Source organism: Melanostigma gelatinosum (genome assembly GCF_949748355.1).
Source record: "Melanostigma gelatinosum genome assembly, chromosome: 21".
NCBI classification, from domain to species: Eukaryota; Metazoa; Chordata; class Actinopteri; order Perciformes; family Zoarcidae; genus Melanostigma; species Melanostigma gelatinosum.
This window is the reverse complement of record NC_136654.1, coordinates 4,793,212-4,816,657: the sequence shown is the minus strand read 5'-3', so window position 1 is coordinate 4,816,657 and position 23,446 is coordinate 4,793,212. Positions and strand designations below refer to the sequence as shown.

Sequence of the window (23,446 nt, the reverse complement as noted above, 5' to 3'; positions counted from 1 at the left end):
GAACTCAAAGAGAAGCTCTGCAGAGTCCTGAAAGTCTTTGGTGATCAATCATTTGATCATTCATTGATACTGACATCAACATCTAGAGAGGAGAGTTCAGCTTCCATGGACAAAGACCAGCCTTTACAATACCTGATCAGAATGTGTAGATACAGATACCTGAACCTGAAGAACCTTGAACTTCCAGAGCTGTTAACACGTTTGGGTCAAACTACAACGGAGAACAATGGAGAGCTTGTGAGATGTGACGTATTTGAGGATGAGGGTTTGATCATGACACCAAAGTGTGACCCCATGAAACCATCTTTCAACCTGGTTCTGTGTGGGACGACAGGAGCAGGGAAGACTTCAGCAGCCAAGGCCATTTTAGGTCAGACAGATCTTCATCCAGTCTCCAACTCATCAGAGTGTGTTAAACATCAGGGAGAGGTGTGTGGACGTTGGGTTTCTCTGGTGGAGCTGCCTGCCTTGTATGGAAGACCTCAGGAGGCAGTGATGGAGGAATCACTCAGGTGTATCTCCCTCTGTGGTCCTGAGGGCGTCCATGTCTTCTTCCAGGTCCTACCTGTGGGTCCCCTCACTGATGAAGCCAAGGGAGAGTTAGAGACCATCCAGAACACATTCAGCTCTCCAGTCAATGACTTCACCATCATTCTGTTCACTGTGGACTTAGATCCTAAAGCTCCAGCTGTTGTTAACTTTGTGAAAGAAAACAAGGAGATCCAGGAGCTCTGTCAGAGCTGTGGAGGAAGATATGTTGTTTTCAACATCAGGGACCAGCAGCAGATCCCAGAGCTGTTGGATTCTGTGGAAAAGATGAGAGTTGAAGGATCCAGATGCTTCACAATGGAGATGTTCACCAAGGCTCAGATGGAGAAGGTTTCAAGACTTGAAGCTGAACTGCAGGATGTGAAACAGAAGACGGAGGTGGGAGGTGATCTCAGGATGGTGCTGATCGGGAAGACTGGCAATGGGAAGAGTTCAACAGGAAACACTATTTTGGGCAAAAAGGTCTTCAAACCCAGAATCACCCCGAAGCCAACGACCAAGTCTTGTCAGAAAGCAACAGGAGAGATCGATGGACGGCCTGTCGTCGTGGTCAACACCCCCGGCTTGTTTGACACGACTCTGTCTGATGAAGAAATTCAACAAGAGTTTCAGAAATGCGTCAGCATGTTGTCTCCTGGACCTCATGTGTTCTTACTGGTGCTGCAGATCGGGAAGTTTACACAAGAGGAGAAAGACACCGTGAAACTGATCAAGAAATATTTTGGTGAGAAGTCTGAAGATTTCATCATCATTATATTCACCAGAGGAGATGACCTGGAAGATGATCAGTCATTTGAGAGTTATATCGAAGATTGTGATGACTTTGTAAAACAACTCCTGAAGGACTGTGGAGGGAGATACCAGGTCTTCAATAACAAAGATTACACAAACCGCACTCAAGTCAGAGATCTGCTGAACAACATCGAGACCATGGTGAAGAAACATGGCGGCTGCTACCACACTGAGATGTTTGACAACACAGAAGGATACACAAAAATACAAGTGGAGAGGATTTTAAAAGAGAAGGAAGAAGAGACGAAAAGAAGGGATGAGGACCTCCAGGGAAAACATGAGGAAGATTTAAAATCACTGAAAAGCAAATTCAAAGAAGACGAGAGAAAACTGAAAGCAAAACAGCTCGAGGATGTCACCAAGGAGCGTGAGGAAAGAAGGAAAGAACGGGAGGAAGAGGAAAGAACGGGTGGAAGAGGAAAGGAGACGGAAAGAACGGGAGGAAGAGGAAAGGAGGAAAGAACGGGAGGAAGAGGAAAGGAGACGGGAAGAACGGGTGGAAGAAGAAAGGAGATGGAAAAAACAAGAGGAAACTCAGCGACAGGAAGGGAGAAGAAAACTGGAAGATTTACAGAAAATAGTTCAGTCAGAAAGAGAACAAAAGGAAAATGCTGTAAATAAACTGGAGCTGTTGAGAAAAGAGGGGAAGAGAGATCGAGACGCTTGGGATAAAGAAAGAAAAGACACCTGGGAACAAAAACGTCAGGAGGACAAACTGAGTCTGGAGGAGGGGAAGAAGAGCTTCATAAAGCTCCAAGAAGAGTACCATCACAAGAGCAGAAGATGGTATTATTCTTTTGTTGGGCTCTTGTTGTTTCTATTTCTGTTGAGTCACATCTTTCTGAGGTAGACATTCACACTACAGACAGCACAAAGACCAAAGAACACACATGAAGAGATTTACAACTTGCTAGGCTGATAGAAGAAGCAGGTTTACATGTATGGACTTTACAGATGGATATCATCATCTTCAGTTTGTGTGGAAACACTGCTTATGGTTTTAATCGCTTATACATATTTAATTATATGTAATTTGTTGCACAAAAATATCTGTTGGGCTGTATACAGAAACATACTTCTCATTGAGTAGGTAATTGTAAAGCTGTAAAAGGGCGTTTGAAGTCGTTCTTTTGTTTTGTTTTTTGAGAGAAGTTTTGCTGAAGGTTGTTTCATTAATTGATATGATTGAATTTGTGCTCATTCAAGACCTTAAAAGACATCAGGTGGTTTTTTTGTATGAAGATGTCTCTGTTTCGCTGGCAAAAAGTGGAATAAACAGCAAAAACAAAGACATGGGTTTCGGCTATCGGCCCAGTTATTGCAAACATCGGTATCGGTGTCGGCCCAGAATTGCACTTTCAGAGCATCCGTACTTATTAAGAGCAGCGTTAACAAAACTACTTTATAATGTAATCAATTACTCGTTACTTAACAATTTAAAGTTTGTACATATTACTTTACTAATTACTCAACATTATAAATACTTTACACTACTTACAAGACTTATTATTTGAATACTGTGATGACTTTGTTAAACAACTGATAAATGACGTGAAATGAGATACCAGATTAACAAGAGGATCAATAATTTAACAGTACAACAGACAGAGATCATAAGAAAGGAGGCAGAAATGATTGTAAATAGAAAGAGAGCAAGAACAGACCGAATCATTAAAGAATGACATGAAGCAGATATACAGAGAGGTCTGCTGAATGAATGTAATGTATAGAGCAGATAAAAAGGCAATTCTGTGACTAAATGCTGCAGCACATTGAAAAGTATTTAATTTTGACCAACAATCAATATTACCATGTTTGTGTGTGCATTTATTTTATTTTTAAGCATGTTGGACTCTACCATGAGTCTAATATTTTACATTTTTTAAGTACTATCTTGTTAAGTACATTTACCTTTTTAAAATAAATATGTATGGATTACATAGTTCTATTCAATAAACCCTCTAAAAATGAATTCATGTTTTGTGTTTTTTTTTTATCAATGGATATTGTATCACAGGAAAGGTTTGAATGTTCTCACGTCTGTCCTAATACAGTATTTGTGATCCATAATCATTCCATCTCTCCACTGGGCACAAAGTGATCTCACAGAACAACTGAGATATAAGAGTTGGAGGACAAAACCTACTGTTCTGTTCAACTATCAGGCATTCCAACTCATTAATAGTATTAATACGAAATAAATCCCACCAGATTTATGTGACTACTGAGCAATAAACTTACATTTCCAATAAACAAATAAGAAATCCACATGATGTAAAAGTACTTCACTGCTAAGACTGAATGACGATGAGCCGTTTCTACTGGCAGCAAAGCACGTTTTAATTGTTTGAGGCGGCATTAGTCAGTATTTGATGATTAAGATGAAATGTGTAAATGTGAAGCACTTATTTGAGATATTCCATGTTTTTGTAATGTCCACAAGTCATGGTAAGAGTAGGCAATAAAGTACATTAAAGCAGTGTTTCTAAAATACTGTTAAGTAGAATTATGAAGCACTGGTTTGTGTGGTTCCATTTTGCAAGAAGTCAAACACTTGGAGTGTGGATTTAAGGTATGAAGGGCAGGAACACTGGGGTAAATAATACAAAAACATAAAAGCTTAACATTTAACTTTCTGCCCTTTAGGGTTGTAAAAACGGTGTTGTTCCAGAAAGCTTTATTTTGAAAGAAAGGTTACTTAAAACAATTAAAAAATATTCCGACTTTATTTATTTTTGCCAAGATAAAAAAAAACTAATAAAAGTACCAGTTTACAAAATACAACAGAAAGAAACTGCATTATTTGAGTTCATTCTGTACATTAATATAAAACACATTTCACGTTTGATGACAGAGTCATGCCGTAGAAATGTAAGATGTGAATTCAGTCTGCAACGTTCTACATTAACGCCATCGTCATCGTCACGCCAACTACAATGCAAAACTATTCCTGACACCAGGAAAACTACATTTAATTATCCCTCTTAGGGAAATTCTATTTCTTTACTGCCTTTCATGTCTTTTTGGCCTTCTGCACAAGAGCAGGGACATCAGCGACATTATGCAGAAACTCATACAGCGACTTAGCGTTGTTAGCATTGCCCAGCAATTCTGCGAGCTTGTCCTGGCCGAGTTTGCATAGATCTGCCAGGTTGTCTGCATTTTTTACGAGAGCCCTATAGTTCTTTATATTGACCCCAGGCATTTTCAACAGGAAGTCGTAAGGTCCGGGGTTGTACAGTTCCGCCGATTCAGCCACCATGTCTGACTCGGCTGTGACTGCCTGAGCCGCTGCAGCATCGGGTTCGGAGCGACCTCGCTTCAGTTCCAGGAAGAGCTCAGCTGTGGTGTGTGGGGAGGGGCACCAGAGTATACGCAGCCGGGGGAAATGCAAGGTGAGCAACGTGAGTTTTGAAGAAACATCAGTCGACGATATCTCCTGACGGAAATCTGATCGGGCCATTAGGGAAAACGGTTTTGCAGGGTCGAACTCGATGAGAAGCACCGGTTTCTTGTAGTACCGGGTCATGGAGAGGCACTGGGTGTAGAGGCGGCCGCTCTGCAACGAGCCAATCAGATCGCTGACGCTCTTGCGCTCCACGCATGTGTCCGGGGTCAGGATGTAGTCACCTACTTCTAAGGTGACGGGCTCGATGTCCAGCCCGCGGCGGTGCAACATCGAGGGCAATTCACTGCGGAACTCCCGCATGTCCACAATGACTCGGGAGGGCTCCTTGGGCTGCTCCTGGCCTCCTGGTTATTAGACAGGAGATAAGAAACGCAAAACAACGAGACACTTATTCAAGAAAACGTGGGACTTTCTTTCATAAGGATGAATAAAGGAAACTCAAATTCAAAGTGAACAAAATAAAATAAAAAAGCAGAGAACGTGACTAAAATAGACATGCCTGCTTTGCGGGTGTTGGTGGTGGCATTGGCAGGCTCTAAATTTCTAGCAAGGTCTAGGTTGGTGTCTTCTCGCCCCTCCCTCTCCTCTGGGATGACCATAATAGCCTTTTCCCTGCAGAGAAACACACATATAAGCACCAAGGAGAAGCAGACACATCACCAAAACACACACCAATAGATGCTCCCGAGGTGCAGGAGGAGAAGGAAATGGTTCTGACCTGATCAGGTGTTCGAAGGCCCTCTTTTCCTTGGCCAGCGCCGTCAGGTACTTCTGTTCTTCTGTCGAGCCTCCATAGATGAGGAAATACACCCGTAGTGTCTTTCCGGGCCGGCTAGCTTTGTAGATCTCCAGCTGGCGCACAAAGCTGATTTCAGCGTCGTACAGCACCACGAAACTGGGCTCCACCTCATGCAGCACCCGCGTCAAGCTGTGGGGGTCAGTGAGACCTTTAAGCGGGTGAATGACAGTCAGCGGCTCCTTTAGGACATCGTAGTAGGCATCCGACGACAAATCCAGCTGCAGCTGTTCTTCCTCCCCGCCATCCTCCTCCATTGGGTCCCCCTCATCTCCACTGCTGCCCATCGCCGCTGCTTCGTCCACCTCTTTCCCCATCATCTGGGTCAGGGTCAAGGATGGCCTTTTTTTACTCTTGGTGGGCTTTTTCTTCTGCGCGGGCTCCTTTCCCGTGGCTCCGTTTTTAGGCCAGCCGAGGCCCCTTTTGTGCGATTCGAGTTCCATTGCAGCGGCCGCAGCAGAGTCCCGTTTACCGACTGTGCGGACATACAGTCGGTTGAGCATCCAGTCAGAGCCGTGCTTGATGTACTGCTGAAGCTGGGCACAAGTCCTGTCATCACTGGCACAGATCATCACACGGCCTGGGGGGGGGGGCATGTTAGGCAGTTAGACACCAGTCTGTCCACTATTATTATTATTAGTTAATCATTATCATCAAAGACGGAGAACGGTGGATATTGGGTCTGACACAGGTATATGTTCCGGTGTTACAGCGGAATCAGTCAAATTGAAAGTTCTATTTCTTTCACATTACTTTCAAATTACTCCACAATCTGTCTGTGTACCCTCATCAAATACAGAAGCACCCTTTGGGGGTACAAGTACTGTAACCCTGGTTCAGAATCACTGGCTTACTGGCACACCTAAATGGAATGCAGCCATCTTTAACATTATTATTTCTTGCTTTGACAAGCAAAAATGTCTTCGAGAAGAAAGCCCGATCCCATAGTCGGCATTTTTTTCATTTCAAATTCACCTTTTGGAAACTAAAAGGTCGTTTCTTTACGAGACTCTCTTACTCGAGTTTATTGTATGCAAATCTATAGAATAGAGATGAGATTCACTGTTGACACGAGGGACTCTTATGGCGCTCCAACAGAACTGAGCTCTAACCTGGGTCATGTTGAGAGCTCTTGTTCTCGCTCTCAATCTCCTGCAGCACCTCAGTCAGAGCCTCCCATTTCGGGCTTTTTTCCAGCACCAGTTCCCGCTTCACCTCTGAAACAAACAAAAACACACACACACACACACACACACACACACACACACACAGCCTTTAGTCATTCCCACATCGATGCACATACAAGCAGATACCTACAGATATCTACTCTGAAGAACTTGTTGTCAGAGACCTGTTCGTTGGTCAGTTACCTAAGGTAGCGGATGACTGTTTCTCTGCCTCCGCTCCCACTTTGAGTTTCTTCTTGCTCTCTGGGATGCGGTACACTCTACCCCTGGCATTCATAAACATGGAGGTACTGGAGTCGAGGAACAGCCACCCTGATGGTTACAACAGCAGGTGCATGCAATCAAACATGAATAAAGGTGATTAATCACAATAATTAGGTACTACTTTTACCCGAGGTACTTCTGAATAAGTTCTAGTTTTACCTGAATTGGATCCAAAGATCTGTTGGCTGGAGCGCAGCGACTCGAGCAGATTGAGGAAGGTGACACAGTCGTACTGTGTGAGGTAGAGCAGGAGAACCCTCAGCACTTTCAGGTCCTGGACCAGGGCCTTGGTCTTCGCTCCCAGCTGGTGCCACAAGGGGTCCAGGTAGTGACGGATGGTCTGGTTGGGAGGAAGGAAAACACAACTTTAAAAATGAATTCAACTGCAGTTGTTGGCACCAACAGAAGGTGTGCCGTTAAATGTCTTTAGTCCTAGCATTACTCGGGTTTCAGCAAACACAAAGGTCATCTGATGATACGAGTCCTGTGTAAATAGGCAACTATAACATTTTGGGTCATGTTTTAACCAAAAATATAAAAGCATTAATATCATTTTTGGGTGCAAATTCAGGTGTCTCGTCTCACTATTTAGCATTGACACCCATTCAGAGAAAAAGATTGACCATAAACAATGGCATGTGTGCCTGCCTTTTATTCCGTTTTTTTCTTGTTCCCATTACAATAGACTTCCAAATAGAATGACTCAGAATGGTCATTGTTACACAACAATCTAAAGGTTTTTTTGGAGATTTTTTTATTTTATTTAACATCAAATTCCATACAAAGCATCTTAATCTATGTCATTAGTGACAGACCTTTTCGAAGGCGTTGCCTAGCGTGTTCTCCACCGAGAGGTCCTCAGCCTCCAGGGTGGGGTTGTAGCGTTTCAGCTCCTTCAGACAGGCGCTCATGATGTCCAGGATGGAGCTCTGGATGGCCCTCATAGCAGGCGTCAATGACACATGGAGCTCCACCACCTCCGGCTTGTGCCTGTCCAGTGCAGTGTTTACTGATGCTTGAAACCTGTTGAATGAAGCAGGTTAAGAAAGTGAAGGTAAAGAAGGATGATGGAGGAATGCAGTCTTTATTTAGTTACACATGAGCTTCTCCCGCTACGATACGTTTAAATTTATGCAGTGAAATAGGTCTGTTATGTTCGGTCATACCTGGGCCAAAGGTAGAGCTTCTTGACGAACAGGTTTCTCATAACACGCTCCACCTGGCAGAAGCCAGAGGAGAAGGACGTGGCCTTGTCAGTGAAGGCCTTAATGAAGCCCGTCTTATTCTTCTGTCTGAAAAGACGAAGGATAAAGGACTCCTGAAACGACTCGATGATTTTATGAGCACGATACACCAGGATGCCTGAGGGGGTGGAATGGAAAGACAGTCTGGGTTATTGTTTGGTTCTAAAACCACTGAGTGGACAGAAAACCCCCCGAAAAAAAACAACTGTAAAATGTAAAGCAGCGCAACAGCCATCAATCAACACTACATCCCTTAATAAAAAGTTTTGATGTAAATGGTTTTATTGTTTAATAACCTTTAAACTTAACGTTCAAATCTCGTTATAAAATGTATTAAAGAAAATCTGTACATTTATATTTACAACCAAGGACTTTTAGATGAAAATATAAATAAATAATAATAACAAATATTTAACGACATTGGCGGATTTGTTTCCGAAAGCAAATTCAGAAACTTGTCTCTGTTGTTTGTCCCCATATTAGTAAGCGGGCGTATAAAAATTTGTAATAACTGACATAATATCAAAGGATGAACAAATCACAATGTGTAAAGAAAAGAAATGAAACATGGCTTTTATTTCAGCCATGATCAGGCAGTGGTCTGACCTGATATGAGATGAGCAGGGATGCGGTCAGTGAGGAAGTCGACCACCAGGATTCTGCTGGTGACGAACAGCACCCCCCCCTCAGTGTAGACGTTATAGCGCTCGGCGCTGTTGACGTCGCTGGTCACTGTCCTGGGCAGGTGGGTCACGCCCTCCACTCGCAACTGCTCCGTGAAATACTCCTGAGAAGAGAGGACCGGAAAGAGTTTGTTAAAGCTGCTCCAAGTACCCGTTGTTGCATCCAATGTGTAAAGGACACATTGGATCCAACAACGTGTACCTGGCTGCCCAGGAGTACATGCAAGACTGTAATCTGTTGTCTCTGTAAAGTCCTCTTGCCTATTGTTGCTAGTCTTGAAATATTATGGTAGATGTAAGACAGTACAGCACGCTCAGAGACATTTTTAACCATGAAATGCAAATTTGATAAGAAATATCAATATTAACACCAGCATTGATGTATTTCATCACAGTACAGTATCATGTATGTAGTTTCGAGCTTAAAACTCTTTAATAATGACAATGGGCTATGTGATGCTCTATATTGACCCTTTTCACGACATGTAGGCAGGAAAAGCACAGATTAATAACATTAATAATTGCTCCATTACATCAAGTGTCCCAGTCATGAGTCAGTCCCAGACAGACACCACATTTAAGTGTCTTCAGAACAAATTTCTCACAACCAAATCACCTAAAAAGCTGTTTTAACACTTCGAGTAACGGTTTATTTACATTATCCACATCAGCCACCTCGCTGCCCCGTTAGTTAGCTATGAAGCCTTTAGACATGTAAGCTAGCGGTAACCTCACAGTGTGTGTTCTTCACCTGTTCAGGTGTGGTTGTGTTGAGCAGAAGGACCAGGCTGCCCTGCTCCGAGTAAACCCGCATGAACTGCAGCAGGATGCGGTCTATCCCCATCCCCTCCGCCACCACCAGCAGCCCGTCGCATTCAAACAGACTCAGAAACATCTCGGTCTCAAACTCGAGCAGCGGACCCGCCATGTCGGCGGCAACAAAGTCACGAACACAACCACGTTTTCTCACTCACACGCATACAAAGTTAGCTGAAGAACATCATTGACACCATACAGGGTCGGCTGCTCGCACCCGCTGTCCAACTGATGTTTTGAAGTTGCATATCCGGTCACGTGACACTAAAAACTAAGAGACAGTGAGCGTGACATTTAAGGTCAACAGCGCCGCTTAGCGGCATGGAGGACAGTAGCAGGCAGAAAAACGCATTAAAACCTGCCTCTTATGTCTGGTGATGCTCAGTTCTTCTGTATGAGCGGTTGCTGATGGTTTATTCAATATGCAAACAATACAGATGTGCTCTAAGTCTATTTCGTGCCTTTATACGGTTTTCAATATGCTTTTCACATTCTCATACAAATGTAAACAGTTTGGAAACTCTTCCTCATTGATAATTCCCTGCATTGTTTTTGTGAGATTTGAAATCTGACTGCAGAACAGACCTAACAGACCTCATGTTATCCTTTTTGTTTGTCTCTCCTGTTTTGACTTTCCAAACAGACAACTCTTTGATGTCAGATTTCCCCCAAAAGCATGTGAATGCACCAGTTATGACAGAAAGCATGTGATCTCAAATGTATTCAAACAGAATGACAATGTAATAATGATAATGTCACAATATTTTCTGAAATTGGTACAACTAATTTTGAAAATGGTAAGCTTTCTTCATTTGGTTAAAGCACAAACAGCATTTTTGTTTTACGAGATTTTCTTCCTGACAAGAAGATAATCAATGAAACCTTGAATTGTCTTGGCATCAAACACCACATTTAAAATAGTTTAATATCAGCAATGGCTGTGACACAATATCAGTATCAGGCCTACAAAGAAAACTCACACCAGTCAAACACGAATCAACTTTCAGTGAACTTCAGCATTAAGAGACACACCAACACACAATCAAACAATAAAATGGGCCCAGAAACCAATAGCTGCTTTGGTGACAGCATTAACGGGTTTTCGGGTGGATTAGTCCCATAAAGCACCGAGAGGAACAGGGCTGTAATGTGCTTGCATAACAAAGCCTGCCAGCTGGGTTTTATAAAACTCACTGTTGTGTCAGCCCACATTTCTCTGCCGTAAGAGAGGAAGGGACCAGAATAGGTCTGTGCTCATGAACGACAGCAGAGGAGCAGGACGATGCTGAGCACACCACCACCATCCCCCTTCACACACACACACACACACACACACACACACACACACACACACACACACACACACACACACACACACACACACACACACACACACACACACACACACACACACACACACACACAAACAAACAAACAAACAAACAAACAAACTCACAGAGGTTTTGTTCCACAAAGGCACAGACTTGACTCACCATCGTTGAGACTTGAGACTTCAGGCTTGAATTTGGCCACTTTGATGTTTACATCTGTCACTCATCCGCTCAGATGTACCGACTCCGTGTGGAGCCAGATTATATAAAGCAACACCCCTAGGTGGGTCTTATTATAATGAGTTATCCGGACAATACGTTCTTTTTTTCTTTCTTTCCATTCTGTCCTACTCTGCAAAGTTAGTTCAAGTTATCCTCGAAGTGACACTTCTGTGTGTGTCGTTTAAATGTGTCTGAAATGATTTCTTTCAGTCTCCCAAATTAGATTAAATGAGGGGTGAAGGACTTTTGCACTACATGAATTAAAACTCACATTTCAGCGACTCTTCCGTCACTAATGAGTTTCATTAATGCTGTCAACAAGGGAAGAAAGACGAATATGGAAAGTCTTGTATCGCAGAATATAACATGGCTTAAGATACCTCACCTCAACACCTTTTCGGATGAACTGGAATGCCGACTATAACGCAGGCCTTTATACAAGTACTGTACACAAGTAGTTTTCAGGTACTTGTACTTAACTTGAGTTTATCCATGCTATTTTACATGTAACCACTGGACCAAACTACCTAACTGTACCTGAATAGCTCCACCTCGACCTGCTACAGTGCATTTACTTTTGATACATGGAACTGATGATACTTCTGCTCTTTTAGGGTTCTGAATGAAAGACTATTGGTACTTTTACCTCACGAAATGATCTGAATGTGTCTTCCACAACTGTTGACCGCGCTAATGATCTCACTGTGAAATGTCTCACATACTGCAGGCCTACTGACAACAACAATGCAGTGGTAGAGAGATGAAGCCAACATCCAAGGTGGCGCCGAAGGTAGCAGGAGACGTAAGTCGGGCCCACTCGGTGCCTTGACTTGCAACTGAGAACTTGACGGAAGTGAAGGGAAAGCTGCAGGAAACCCAGCATGAAAAGAAAAATGAGCCGATCTCAGTATGAAAGGGTCGGATGAGGTCAATGCCTGGAAATATGAGAATAGAAGTGCATTATGTGGGTTTTCATTCAAGTGTAAAATCCCCAAAAAGGCAGGAAAAGTTACACAGAAAACACAGTGAAACACTTGCATCTCCAGAGTGTCTTTTACAGCCATGTTAATAAGCCTTGTATTCAGCTTGACAACCATGGTTTTTGATTCAATCCAGTTGATTTTGAAAGTGATACATTAGCTAAATAAAGACAAAGTTCCTCTGACTGCGAGGGCTTTTTAACAGCACGAAAATGTCAGACAATTGAGTGCACAGAGGCAGGAATTTCTCCTGGAGGATTGAAGTGGTGCACTGTCATGAACAAACCTATAGAGGGCAGTGGAGCGCTGTGTTCTGCACGCGCACATCTCACTTCAGACTATTATTACAGTTTTATGGCACATGCAATTGAATCAAATTGTGCATAAATGTGCTTGGAGGAGCCAAAATGATTCCCACAGAGGGAACGTCAGGTTGTGAAGGATTTCGGGGAAAACTCTGCTTCTCTTTGTGAAAGGTGTGGCAGCTGATGAGCATCCCCATATCATGGATGGTGTGGCGTTATTGTAAATGAGAGGAGAACAGCTTGCCATTGATGGCAGGCTGGAGGATACAATAAGGAGAGATATTTAACACTTCCTGCCTGACTGCGGTGTAGGAGGGAAATAGAGAGAGCGGGAGCAGATAAAACAGCCGAAGGCCCAGATACATCCCTCCAGCCCTCATTAGAAAAAGAGAGAAGCAGCAGGGTTTGATTGTAAGTGGAGGGCTAAGCCTGAGAGCCAACTGGGCTCAAAGGGGCCAAACTCAAGGCCTGGAGGTTAACACACACACACACACACTTAAAGGAATAGCTCGACATTCTGGGAAACACACTTATTGGCTTTCCTGCTGGGAGGTAGATCAGAAGGTTGAAGCCACTCTCATGTTTGCAGGTTGAATATGAAGCTACAGCCAGCAGCCAGTTATTTTTGCTTTGCACGGAAACTAGAAACAGCAAGCCATAGCTCTCGGCAAAGATAACAAAATCCACCGACCAGCTCTTCTTAAGCTCACTAATCTGTCTAAAATGACCTGTGGTTTCATGGGTGGTTAGGTGCCGGACTATTTACTCCACTTGTAAACTGGTTAGTGGGTAAATAAGTCTGTCATGTAACTCTCTGTAAAGCCACACCATGACGTTAATTCTCCTCTGTTTTTGTATGGATTAAATATGTAGGATAATGCCGCTTAACATTTGTGCTTAAGAGGTGCTGGCATGTGGATGTTGTCATTTTCGCATCGAAACCCGGCTCAGTCGGTGAAAGAACGGATACATGAGTCGAATACTGCCGGCATGGATTAAATCATTCACAATCGACATATTTATATTCTTGGTTTGTGTCCGACCTCCTAGTAATTAAGACGAATGATGTTATTTGCCAGTTTGAATACAAATGATTACAAACGTGTTATATTATGATTATAAATCAACTTGCATTCTATGATTTCTTGCTAGTAATCATTTGAAATACACTTAATTGCATTAAAAAACAACTACAAACACATTGTTGAAAGTATTATATTATGTACAAATGTCAGAATTTTTTTGCCAAAGTTTAAAAATGACTGACATCACAGTGTTATCGTGGAGATTTTACCAGTGTGATGCCGCCACAGTAGTAGCGCCATGTTTACTTCTGCCCTCAACCCAGATTAGTTATTCCTTTCAGGCTGATTCCAATCCTGAAACCAAAGGTTTCCAACAAAGCAATGAAGAAAAGCAAGGAAAAAAGAATCACTTTTAATCCAAGTCTTTATTTTTGGTAAAGGCTTTTGGAAAGATTTTGAAAGGAATATGAAACAAATAACCTCCATTCAAAGCTGCCATGGACTACTTTTTCCAAATAACATCAGATGTGTGTCTCAGGTCAAGGGTCCGAACTCTCAGACGTCTCCTCAGGTTGACCCGACCAACTCGAGGTCAGATTCTGAAAAGTACAACTCGCTGAAAGCCTTTTAGTGATAAGAGCAGTCACACATTTAGAAAACTGCCCGAGCGGAGCTCCGTTTCAGTGGAAATAAAAGTCCTCCAGCAGCACAGGAGATGGCTGCTGCAGGCTTTAAATGTACGGCATTTCAGGTAGTCATGACCACTGTTGCTCCGGCACCTGAGCGGAATGTGACTCCAGATTGCGGTTCTTGTAAATGGCAGAGTGGTGCCTGCAATGTTCACAAATTGGGATTATTACTGAACACCCTCAGCGCACTGAAATATAGATGAGGGAGAGAAGCATTCTGGCTCTCGGCGCCGGGTCAAGCAGCCTCTGTGACACACAGATGTAATTTCTTTGTTTACATAACGGTGGGAGTTGATTACTAAAAGCAAAGAGACCTACCTTTTTTTCCAGGGCTGCAATTTGCATATATTATAAGTGACAAAACAAGGGATAAACATGAAATCAGTGAAGAGAAAGCACTCTCTCGTGGTCCAACACAGCATGCAAAAGAAGCAGAAAGAAATAGAAAGGAAAAACAAATTCTGCTGGAGCAAATGTATGGCTTTAGTAGAACGCACGAACAAGGCTTGCTGCCCGTCACATCCACTTCAGCAAGTCACTGTGACAGCGGTTGCCAATAAACGGGAGGGGAATGTGGCATTTGTGAGAAAAGATGAGAAAGGAGGACCAGAGGAGAAGAACAGTAACAGAAAGTGAAGGAGTGAGACGCATGGAGACGGAGAAACAAATGTTTCTTGCCTGTAATGTTTGGCGAACCATGCACAGCGGCTGGCTTTGTCAAATCGGCATATTAGATGAATAATTCAAGGCGGCTGGCAGACTGGAGGTTCAGAGGAGGGTGTGGGGAGGTGGCAGGGGAGACACGTTCCAGGCTGGACTGGATGTCAATGACGCATTGGTGGGAATGGCTGCTACATGTGTTTGTGTGACAATGTTTGGTGAGAATATGACAAACGGATGCAGAGCGAAGAAAGGATAGTGTGTTTGTGAGAAAGCAGGCACTAACAGGGGAATATCCACACTGCAGAGGGACTCACACGCAGAGTTTTCAGGATCTATCAGCATATCTCCTTCAGTCCCTCTGATGAGCGATCATGGGGGAACTGCAAACAGTTTTCATGCTGTTTCTCCCCAGCACGGACCAAAGGCTCTCTGATGTTGCGGACACAAATTCCCTCTGTCTATAAGCCAATAAACCCGAAATCCCGACAGGATCCGGAAGGCCCGTCATCGACCGGCAGACCTCAAATCTACAATGCTGCACTTGCTGGACCAGCGATGGAGAGGCGAGGAAGAACAAGAGGGAACCAAAGGAGAAAAGCAGAGATCAAGGCAGCTGAAAGGCTGATTTGATCTCTACCAGCGATGTCCTGGAGAGGCGAACCTCCAATCTCTCTGTGGTGGGGAGGAGGGGGTGTGAGGCTGAGAGCGTGCTCGTGTTGAATTTAAAACCGTGGTATCGGCGTTTTACAGCATCTTGACATCGAGGGCTACAATATTGAACTTCTTGCCTTGAAGCATGTAACTGTATCACCCTCCTCCTTCTCTGCTGAGAACTCTGATATAAAAGCCTGGTCTTGAGAGGATTGATAACAGTTCAACTCGGATTGCTTCTGGATGTGTTTAGCTCAGTTTAGCAGGAACACTGAAGAAGAAGAAGAAGAAGAAGAAGAAGAAGAAGAAGAAGAAGAAGAAGAAGAAGAAGAAGAAGAAGAAGAAGAAGAAGAAGAAGAAGAAGAAGAAGAAGAAGAAGAAGAAGAAGAAGAAGAAGAAGAAGAAGAAGAAGAAGAAGAAGAAGAAGAAGAAGAAGAAGGCACCAAAATGTTTTTATTGTGAGCTCCTGGAGGTAGTGTACCAAAGTCCGAACACCATTTAGTTCTTCTCTCTGAGATATGCTGGACACTTTTGAACGATAATGTATTGATGGTCTCATCAGTGTCAGTCACTGTTTAACATATAGAAATAGGGACAGCGAACAGATGCATTCCAATGCTCCATGATGTGGTGTCGGCTCTCACAGTCTCTCCTGTGTGCTAATGAGAGAGGATTCATCTGTCTAGAATCAAGACAGATTGGAGATCAACTCTGAAAGCAGAGTTAATGGACACGCTGATGCTATTGTTACTCGAGGGAATCCAAAACTTCAATGCTGAAGGGCCGATAGATCTGTGGAAGGAATCGCCACAAAGGTCCAGAAAAGCAAAATTGAAAAGGGAGAGATCGGATGAACAAGCAACCAGTGACTTAGCGGTTCCATTTTTGAGGACAGCTGCACCACTGGCACATTGAGAATGAAGACATAAGTCACCCAACGAATTACACTTCTGCTTTTTCCCTGCGGTGACATGTCAAAATGTCTGCTGTGAAAAAGTCGAGGACATCTTACACTTATAAGTACATGGAGTCTTGGTGATTTCACACAATTCCCAGAGTAGCTATATATCAACAGTGAGAGCCATCAGGAGTCAGCTGCAGTGACTGGCAAAACCATTCGTTTTATACTTAACTTTATCTTTTATGTTTGACAATGTAATTACCTCGGAAGTTGCTAATTAACATATTTGTTAACACATTAGCAGTATACGGCTTATTTGAATTCAGGCGAAAAATGTCTATGCGGTGTTTTATGTGATTAAGACTTAAGTGTAGGTCTTTGTTGTCAGAGTCCCAAAGGAGACGAAAGGCCGAGTCAAAGTTCACGTAGAAAACATCTTAAGGATCCTTTGCTCTCGTTTTTGACCGACCTCAGCTCAGGAGTACGAAAAAAAGAAGGGCAGCTGGCAGAGTGATGCAAGGTGGATGACGCCAGTGTATCTGTTACCGAGAGCCAGTGAAGGTGCTAGCACCTAGCGAAGGTTTAGCTAACGCGTTTCTGCAGCATAAACACTAATTCAGATGCACACACACGCACACACACACACACAAAGAAGTACACATCACTCCTGAAAGTAGGGTAATTGTCTGTATTACAGCCTGTGTGTGGAGCCGCCAACTCATCAGGGAACGCTCGCTGACATAAGAAGCATGTGTGATTGGATTTCCTTGTTTTAATCACTCTGCCTCTATTTTCTGCTTATGTTGTTGGGGCCTGTCTAATTCCAAGGACGGATTCAATTTGAATGTCAACATGTTAAAGGCATGCAATCATGGTGGTAAACACACACACACACACACACACACACACACACACACACACACACACACACACACACACACACACACACACACACACACACACACACACACACACACACACACACACACACACACACACACACACACACACACACACACACAGGGGGAAGCTGGAGGCATCATTCGAAATGAACCAACCACACGTGAGTGCTCGTGTGTGTGTACTTGTATCCTTGTGAGGACCACGTTCATGTGAGTGGATGCATATCGACATGTGCTTCTGACGGACCGAAAACAAAACCTTGAGGAAAGCATTATTCAATTGTGCAGAAAAATAAAAGCCCAGGACTCAAAATGTCAAAACGCACTGTAGTTGAAGCATACTAACGCCGTTACTTACTCCTAGCAAAGTTGGAAGTATAGCAAGACAGTCAAAATTGGTTTCTTCTGCCTGGCAATGGTATTTTCCTCGCCTTAACCAAACAGTTTAATTTGAATAAACCTAACCAGACCTCATAAAACACTGATAGGGTAATGAGGAGTGTAGTTTACACTGACTAAATCATTATCCTGCAGTGGTCAAGTTAGAGTATATGTGCATTTACTAAATTACAGTTGAAAATGACGTGGTTACCTTAATTGATGGACTAGTGTGAGGCATTTCAGACCCTGTTGTGGATTTGTATCATGTACATGCTCGGTGTTCTGTAATATATGATGCAAATGTTTGCGAGTGCATGCATGAGCACATACAGTAAGTATGTCCTGTTTGCATAAGTTCCTGTAGAGTCATGTTCCGCCCCACTATAGGGGATGAGTGTGATTGAGTGACTGAGATCCATAAGTACATTAAGACAGGGCTTTCCCTCCCCGTCTTTCCATCCTTCTCTGAGAAACTAAAGGCTATTAATATGAAGGACGATTGTTGCGTTGCCGCGCCCCGGAGGCGCTTTCAGCGATGAGCAGCACGTCGGCACCCGTCAGTTTAGTGCGTTGTTAGACTGCGTCTCGGGTGCTAATGTTCCCCTGCAGTTTATTGCTTGGCAAAATGACTCCATTAGCCTCGAAAACCACAGTAATGGCACGCAGATGGGCCGCCATGCGCTAAAGCAAGTTTAAGAGTCGTGTGAGGGAATGTTGACTGACAGGCAGGGAGGCAAAATGGCTACCTGTCTTTACACTGTGTGTGTGTGTGTGTGTGTTTATGGAGAAATTGTACCATGATTGCCAGCCTCTCTATGTGCAAGTGTAGCCATCACACATGTGCATGTGAGTGTCTCAGAGTGTGTGTACATGCATTCGAGAGAGAATAAGTGCGTGTTTGTGTGTGCACTGTTTCCTCTCAGGGGATAGCAGGTGCCTCAGACACGTGTTCACTTATATTCAGCTGTTACACTCTGCTGCTCCTTGGGGGTCTTATAGAAGCAGTGAGGGGAGAGTGTTGTGATGAAATGGCCGCTATGCCACACTAAAAATGCCGCTCTGCTGGCTAAAAGCAACTTTAAGTTGGTTGGCGTTGGCCCGCAGGAGCTCTGAACTTTCAAACTCAGTGGGCATATTACAGCTAGCACTCTGTGAAATATACCTGACTCTGCTGTGGCTGCATGTTGATGAAAGGAGACAGTAAGGAGGCACTCGCATGTTTCTAATGATGCCACCCTTCTTTTGGGACTGAGGGACAGATGTGTGTATGGCTTTATAAGAGCTTTATATGCTTTGAAGGCAAACATTAAAAGGAATATGATTGGCAAACTAAATCTAAAATAACAATTGACAAGAAACCCATCTTAAAGATGCTGCACGTATTAGACTTTGAAGAACGGGGATAGACCTCTTTTTTTCTCAGCTAAACCAAAAGGCCGTGTTAGTTAAACCAGGTCCCTTTAAACGTGTAGATAATCACAGATTAGAATTATTAACGATTAACTTGAATTCATGTTACTCTGACAGTCATTTTGGGTGTTTTCAATTGTGTCTTAGATCCCAAAAAACAAACGAATTTTCATAATTTAGATAAAGATTTGGACAGAATCCAAAAATGGCTGTAAAATATTAGCATCTTGCAAATAAAATGTACTCTGAGCCAATAGGCAGTCGTCTAATTTTGCCTTTTCGTAATACAAATAGTGGTTTGATAACTTCTCCCTTCTGGAAACCACAGTTTTTCACCAATGGTTCCCGTCTTCAGGCTTATAACAACATGAGCACCTGCCGTTTGCAAAAATAAGCCTCAGAAAGCTCCCTTTGTTCATGTTGTATTAAACACTGTTTTGTGTGAAAATGCTGACATCTTTAACATGGCTCCATTAGATCTTCAGCAGGTGGCCTTCCTGGCAAATGAGCTAACTTTAACATAGAACTGTGGTGTTGTGATCACAGGAATCGCAGGGGACAATGTCAGGTTTACACATCAGATGCACGCAAATTACGCAAAACTCAAGTTTCACTGAGCCAACAAATACATTTTTGGCGTCCAGACTTTCATGAAAGGTGTTGCTTTTCTGGTGTTCAATTCTTAAAACACCACCCCGCAATGTGCAGCAATTATTATGTTTTTCAATCTCGGGAGTCATCCAGCTGTTTATACTCGTGCAATGTAGGCACACCATTGTCCTCTCTTCACACACACACACACACACACACACACACACACACACACACACACACACACACACACACACACACACACACACACACACACACACACACACACACACACACACACACACACACACACACACACACACACACACACACACACACACACACACACACACTGCTAGGTGGGCGCAGGTGCTCCTTGTTGTCCTGATGAACCGCTCCTGTCTCTCTCCGCCTCTCCATTCACATCCTGTGTGCTGGTAAATAACAGCATTCGGCCATTTTTAGTCAGCAGGTGGCTGGTTGATGGGGAGGTTGTGTTCTGCGTCCAAACAAACTGTTGAAACAATCTTCCATCTTCACATTGAGCGAGTGGGAGTCCAGTTGGTGGCGGTGTGAAGAACAGTATTGTGGGTAAATGGCACAGAGAGCCTTCTGTTCCATATTTGACAAAGTGAACAAGGGAAGGAAAAAAAAAATCCACGCGGCATATCCACCAATTTGTCTGCTCGAAAAACAAACGGTAAGAACAAGACTCAAGAACAGGATTTCTGTCATCTAATTTCAGTAATGACTATCGCTTTTTAGTTCAGACACACATATGCAACTGCTGTGCAACGATTTAAATCCTTTCTAAATTCATGGAGAAAATAAACATGGACACATTTATCAGAAAAATGACTTGGGCTTCTTGCCCATATTTCAGGTTATTATACAGTGTGCAGTATGTCTCTCTATTTAAATGGAACACAGGCACATTAATGATTGTTCTCACTCCCGCCCTGCTTCTACACACATATGGGTCATATGGGTTCTTTCTTAGAAATGGAAACATTCCCATGTCTGTGACTTCACGTCACAGAACAGCTTAGCAGTTTAACCCTTGAAATAACAATAAAGCTCTGTATGAAGTACATCTGGGGTCAATGTGTTTTTGACAAAACTCATAAATGTGGTGGCTAACATGCTCGGAAAAAAAATGCTGATATGCTGAAGTTCAGCAGGTACATTAGCCAGAATTTGCCAATTTGCACGAAACACAAACTACGTCCGAAGCTGATGGGAATGTCATTCATTTGACCAAAGTTTTGAAAAAAACAACCCGGATATTTTGATAGCTGTTCTCCTGGAGGACAGTGTTTGGCCACAGAAACAGCACCTCGAGATGTCTCCAACAGAGCGGCAGCATGATATGTCATGCATGTTTAAACACAGATCCTCTTCGGGGATGCTCTGCTCTCTGCTCTCAGTGTGACATTTTGAGCTAAAAACCTTTCTCTGCAATTGAAATGAGAGAAAAAAAGAAGAAGCCCAAAAAAAACCATATTTATATGAAAATATGACGGATTATTTAAGGCCCAAATGCAACAGTTGGGACACATCTGTGACCGGTCAGACTACGTGGCTGAAAGCAGTCCGTCACATTAACTAGAGTGACTCATGCACATTTTTGACCCCGCTGAATGGTCGAATCATCAAAACATGCTCCATCTTGGCAAGCGAGCGGCCGATCCCCGCCAGCTCTCCCAGCCGGTCTTGCTGGCTGCAGGCCCAGAGGGCAGGGCGCAGGGATGGATGGGCCTGTCGCCGGCTCTCTGTGGCCCAGATGGCTCGCTCCGTCAGCGGGCTCACCACCAGGATGGGTGGCACCCTGACGTCAGGCCATGATTGGATATGCCAACTTTCATTCCCCCCCCATGGGACGAACAGCCAAAAAGACGAGGAGGTCTCGGTCAGGATCAAACCGAACCCTGGTCCGGTTTGTGTGTGTTCTAGTGTTTGGACTTTTGGCACCAATTACAGGAAGCAGTTCTTCAGTACGCTTGCATGATTGCGATGTGAAACCAACAATGTGTACAATGTCACAAAAAAAGAAAACCTGAGTTCGGACTTTCAGGTGTGAAAAGACAAGTAGTGACGCGTTTAGCAGCTAAAAAGACAGATTAGTCGACTCCATAAAAAAGCTAAAGGGAGACAATTGGTTCTACTTTTTACAAGCACAACGCCCCATGATTGCTAATGTTGCTGTGTGTAAACAGGCAATTGTTTGCCAACATGTTCACCGTGCCAATTTCGAGGTGACTGTATGTCAGAACTGTGTTTACAACTTGTTTCCGCTGCCACGAAGTGGCCCAAAAAAATCAGTTAATGAGAGTATATTTCACAAGATCCTTTGTCATGACATTGTTTTGTTCATTACTGCAGTTAGCAGGCCTGTGAGATATAATTGCAGTGTGTGTTTGAGTGTTGACTTTTGAAAAAAGTCTATGGAGAGAATATCAAGGCAGCAGGAGGAGGACTTTAGATGTTTTATAGTTGACAGGATCAAGTAACTTTATGCTTATTAAATTGGTTTTAAGTGGGTGCAACACAGACCCCGATACCTGGCATGAAGGCAAACATCATTGCATGACTTAGTGGATGTAAATTCAGTGTTAGTGAGTCAAATAAGGCTCATGCATTATCAATCTTTAGAAGGACGAACTTGGATTTCCGAGTTTGTAATTCAAACAAGCGATGATCATCTCAAAGTCACAGTAAGAGTTCTTTGGTGCAACTGTCAAGGTTTTCTTTCAACATGAAATCACCAACAGTCAAAGTCAGTGCAGACGACAGAACAGAGCTTCAGCAATGTCATGGAAATTGCACTGTGTTTCGGTGGCCTATAGATGCTTGCAGTCAATGGGAGATTTGTGCTGGAAAGACTGAGCTCTTCATCAAAATGCATAACCGAGCATAGAATTGCTTTCATCAGATTTGTGTAGTTGTGGCATAATTCCTGATAATTCTGCGATAGGATTATCAGCTTATGTAGAGGGCTTTACTTGAATGTCTGCTGACGGCTGCTCTGGTTACAAACAGGGAAAGAGCTATGCGTTAGGCCCTCTGTAAAATATATCTTTACATAAACATGGAGCATGTAATGTCAATGTCTTCCTACAAAGTTCGAAAACCCATGGCTGAATAGTGGAGTACATCACAGTGACCGTTGCTTTTAAAACAGTTTGCTTCACCGACAGTGTGTCTTGTAAGTTTCCTCAGATACCCGCTCGCACGGCTAACAGCGCGGAGCCAAATATATCTGACGGGCAAATTGATCCAGCCAGCGTGTAATGATAACTCCTTGGATTCCATTAGGAATCAAAACACTCAGACGAAGATGAAACGAGCTCTCTTTTTCTGTGCCTCTGGTGGAAACATTCCCTCCAGCGATCATTGTAAGCCTCTCATGTACGTTCAAAAGCAGCTGACCTCTGACCTGAGTCCCCTCATGATGAAAAAACCTAATGGAGCATTATGGACTCTGCACCCTGGCAGCTGGTGAAAGTACTGAGCGATGCATGTGTATTTTATGAGTGCGTATAGTGTGTTGACGTGTATGTTTGCTTTTATTTAAGCACTGGGGGGGGGGGGGGGGGGGTTACTGCAACAGCGCTTTCGATCAATAAACAGGGACGAGCTTTTATCTGCACCGGTA

General features: G+C 43.4%; 1 protein-coding gene and 1 pseudogene across 2 annotated transcripts; one reads left to right on the top strand and one right to left on the bottom strand.

Moving 5' to 3' along the window:
* Nucleotides 1-9: 9 nt before the first annotated feature.
* Nucleotides 10-3,856, top strand: LOC306795361 (GTPase IMAP family member 8-like; annotated as a pseudogene). The gene has a single exon. The product of its transcript is annotated as a GTPase IMAP family member 8-like (transcript).
* Nucleotides 3,857-4,059: 203 nt separating this feature from the next.
* ercc4 (excision repair cross-complementation group 4) lies at nucleotides 4,060-9,852 on the bottom strand (the record flags this gene model as incomplete). The annotated part of the gene is made up of 10 exons (XM_079293736.1): nucleotides 4,060-5,094; nucleotides 5,250-5,362; nucleotides 5,469-6,126; nucleotides 6,659-6,763; nucleotides 6,917-7,045; nucleotides 7,157-7,337; nucleotides 7,813-8,020; nucleotides 8,164-8,359; nucleotides 8,848-9,028; nucleotides 9,676-9,852. 10 exons carry the CDS (start codon nucleotides 9,850-9,852, stop codon nucleotides 4,355-4,357), a joined length of 2,688 nt encoding a protein of 895 aa, XP_079149862.1. The 3' UTR covers nucleotides 4,060-4,354.
* Between the last annotated feature and the right edge of the window lie 13,594 nt (nucleotides 9,853-23,446).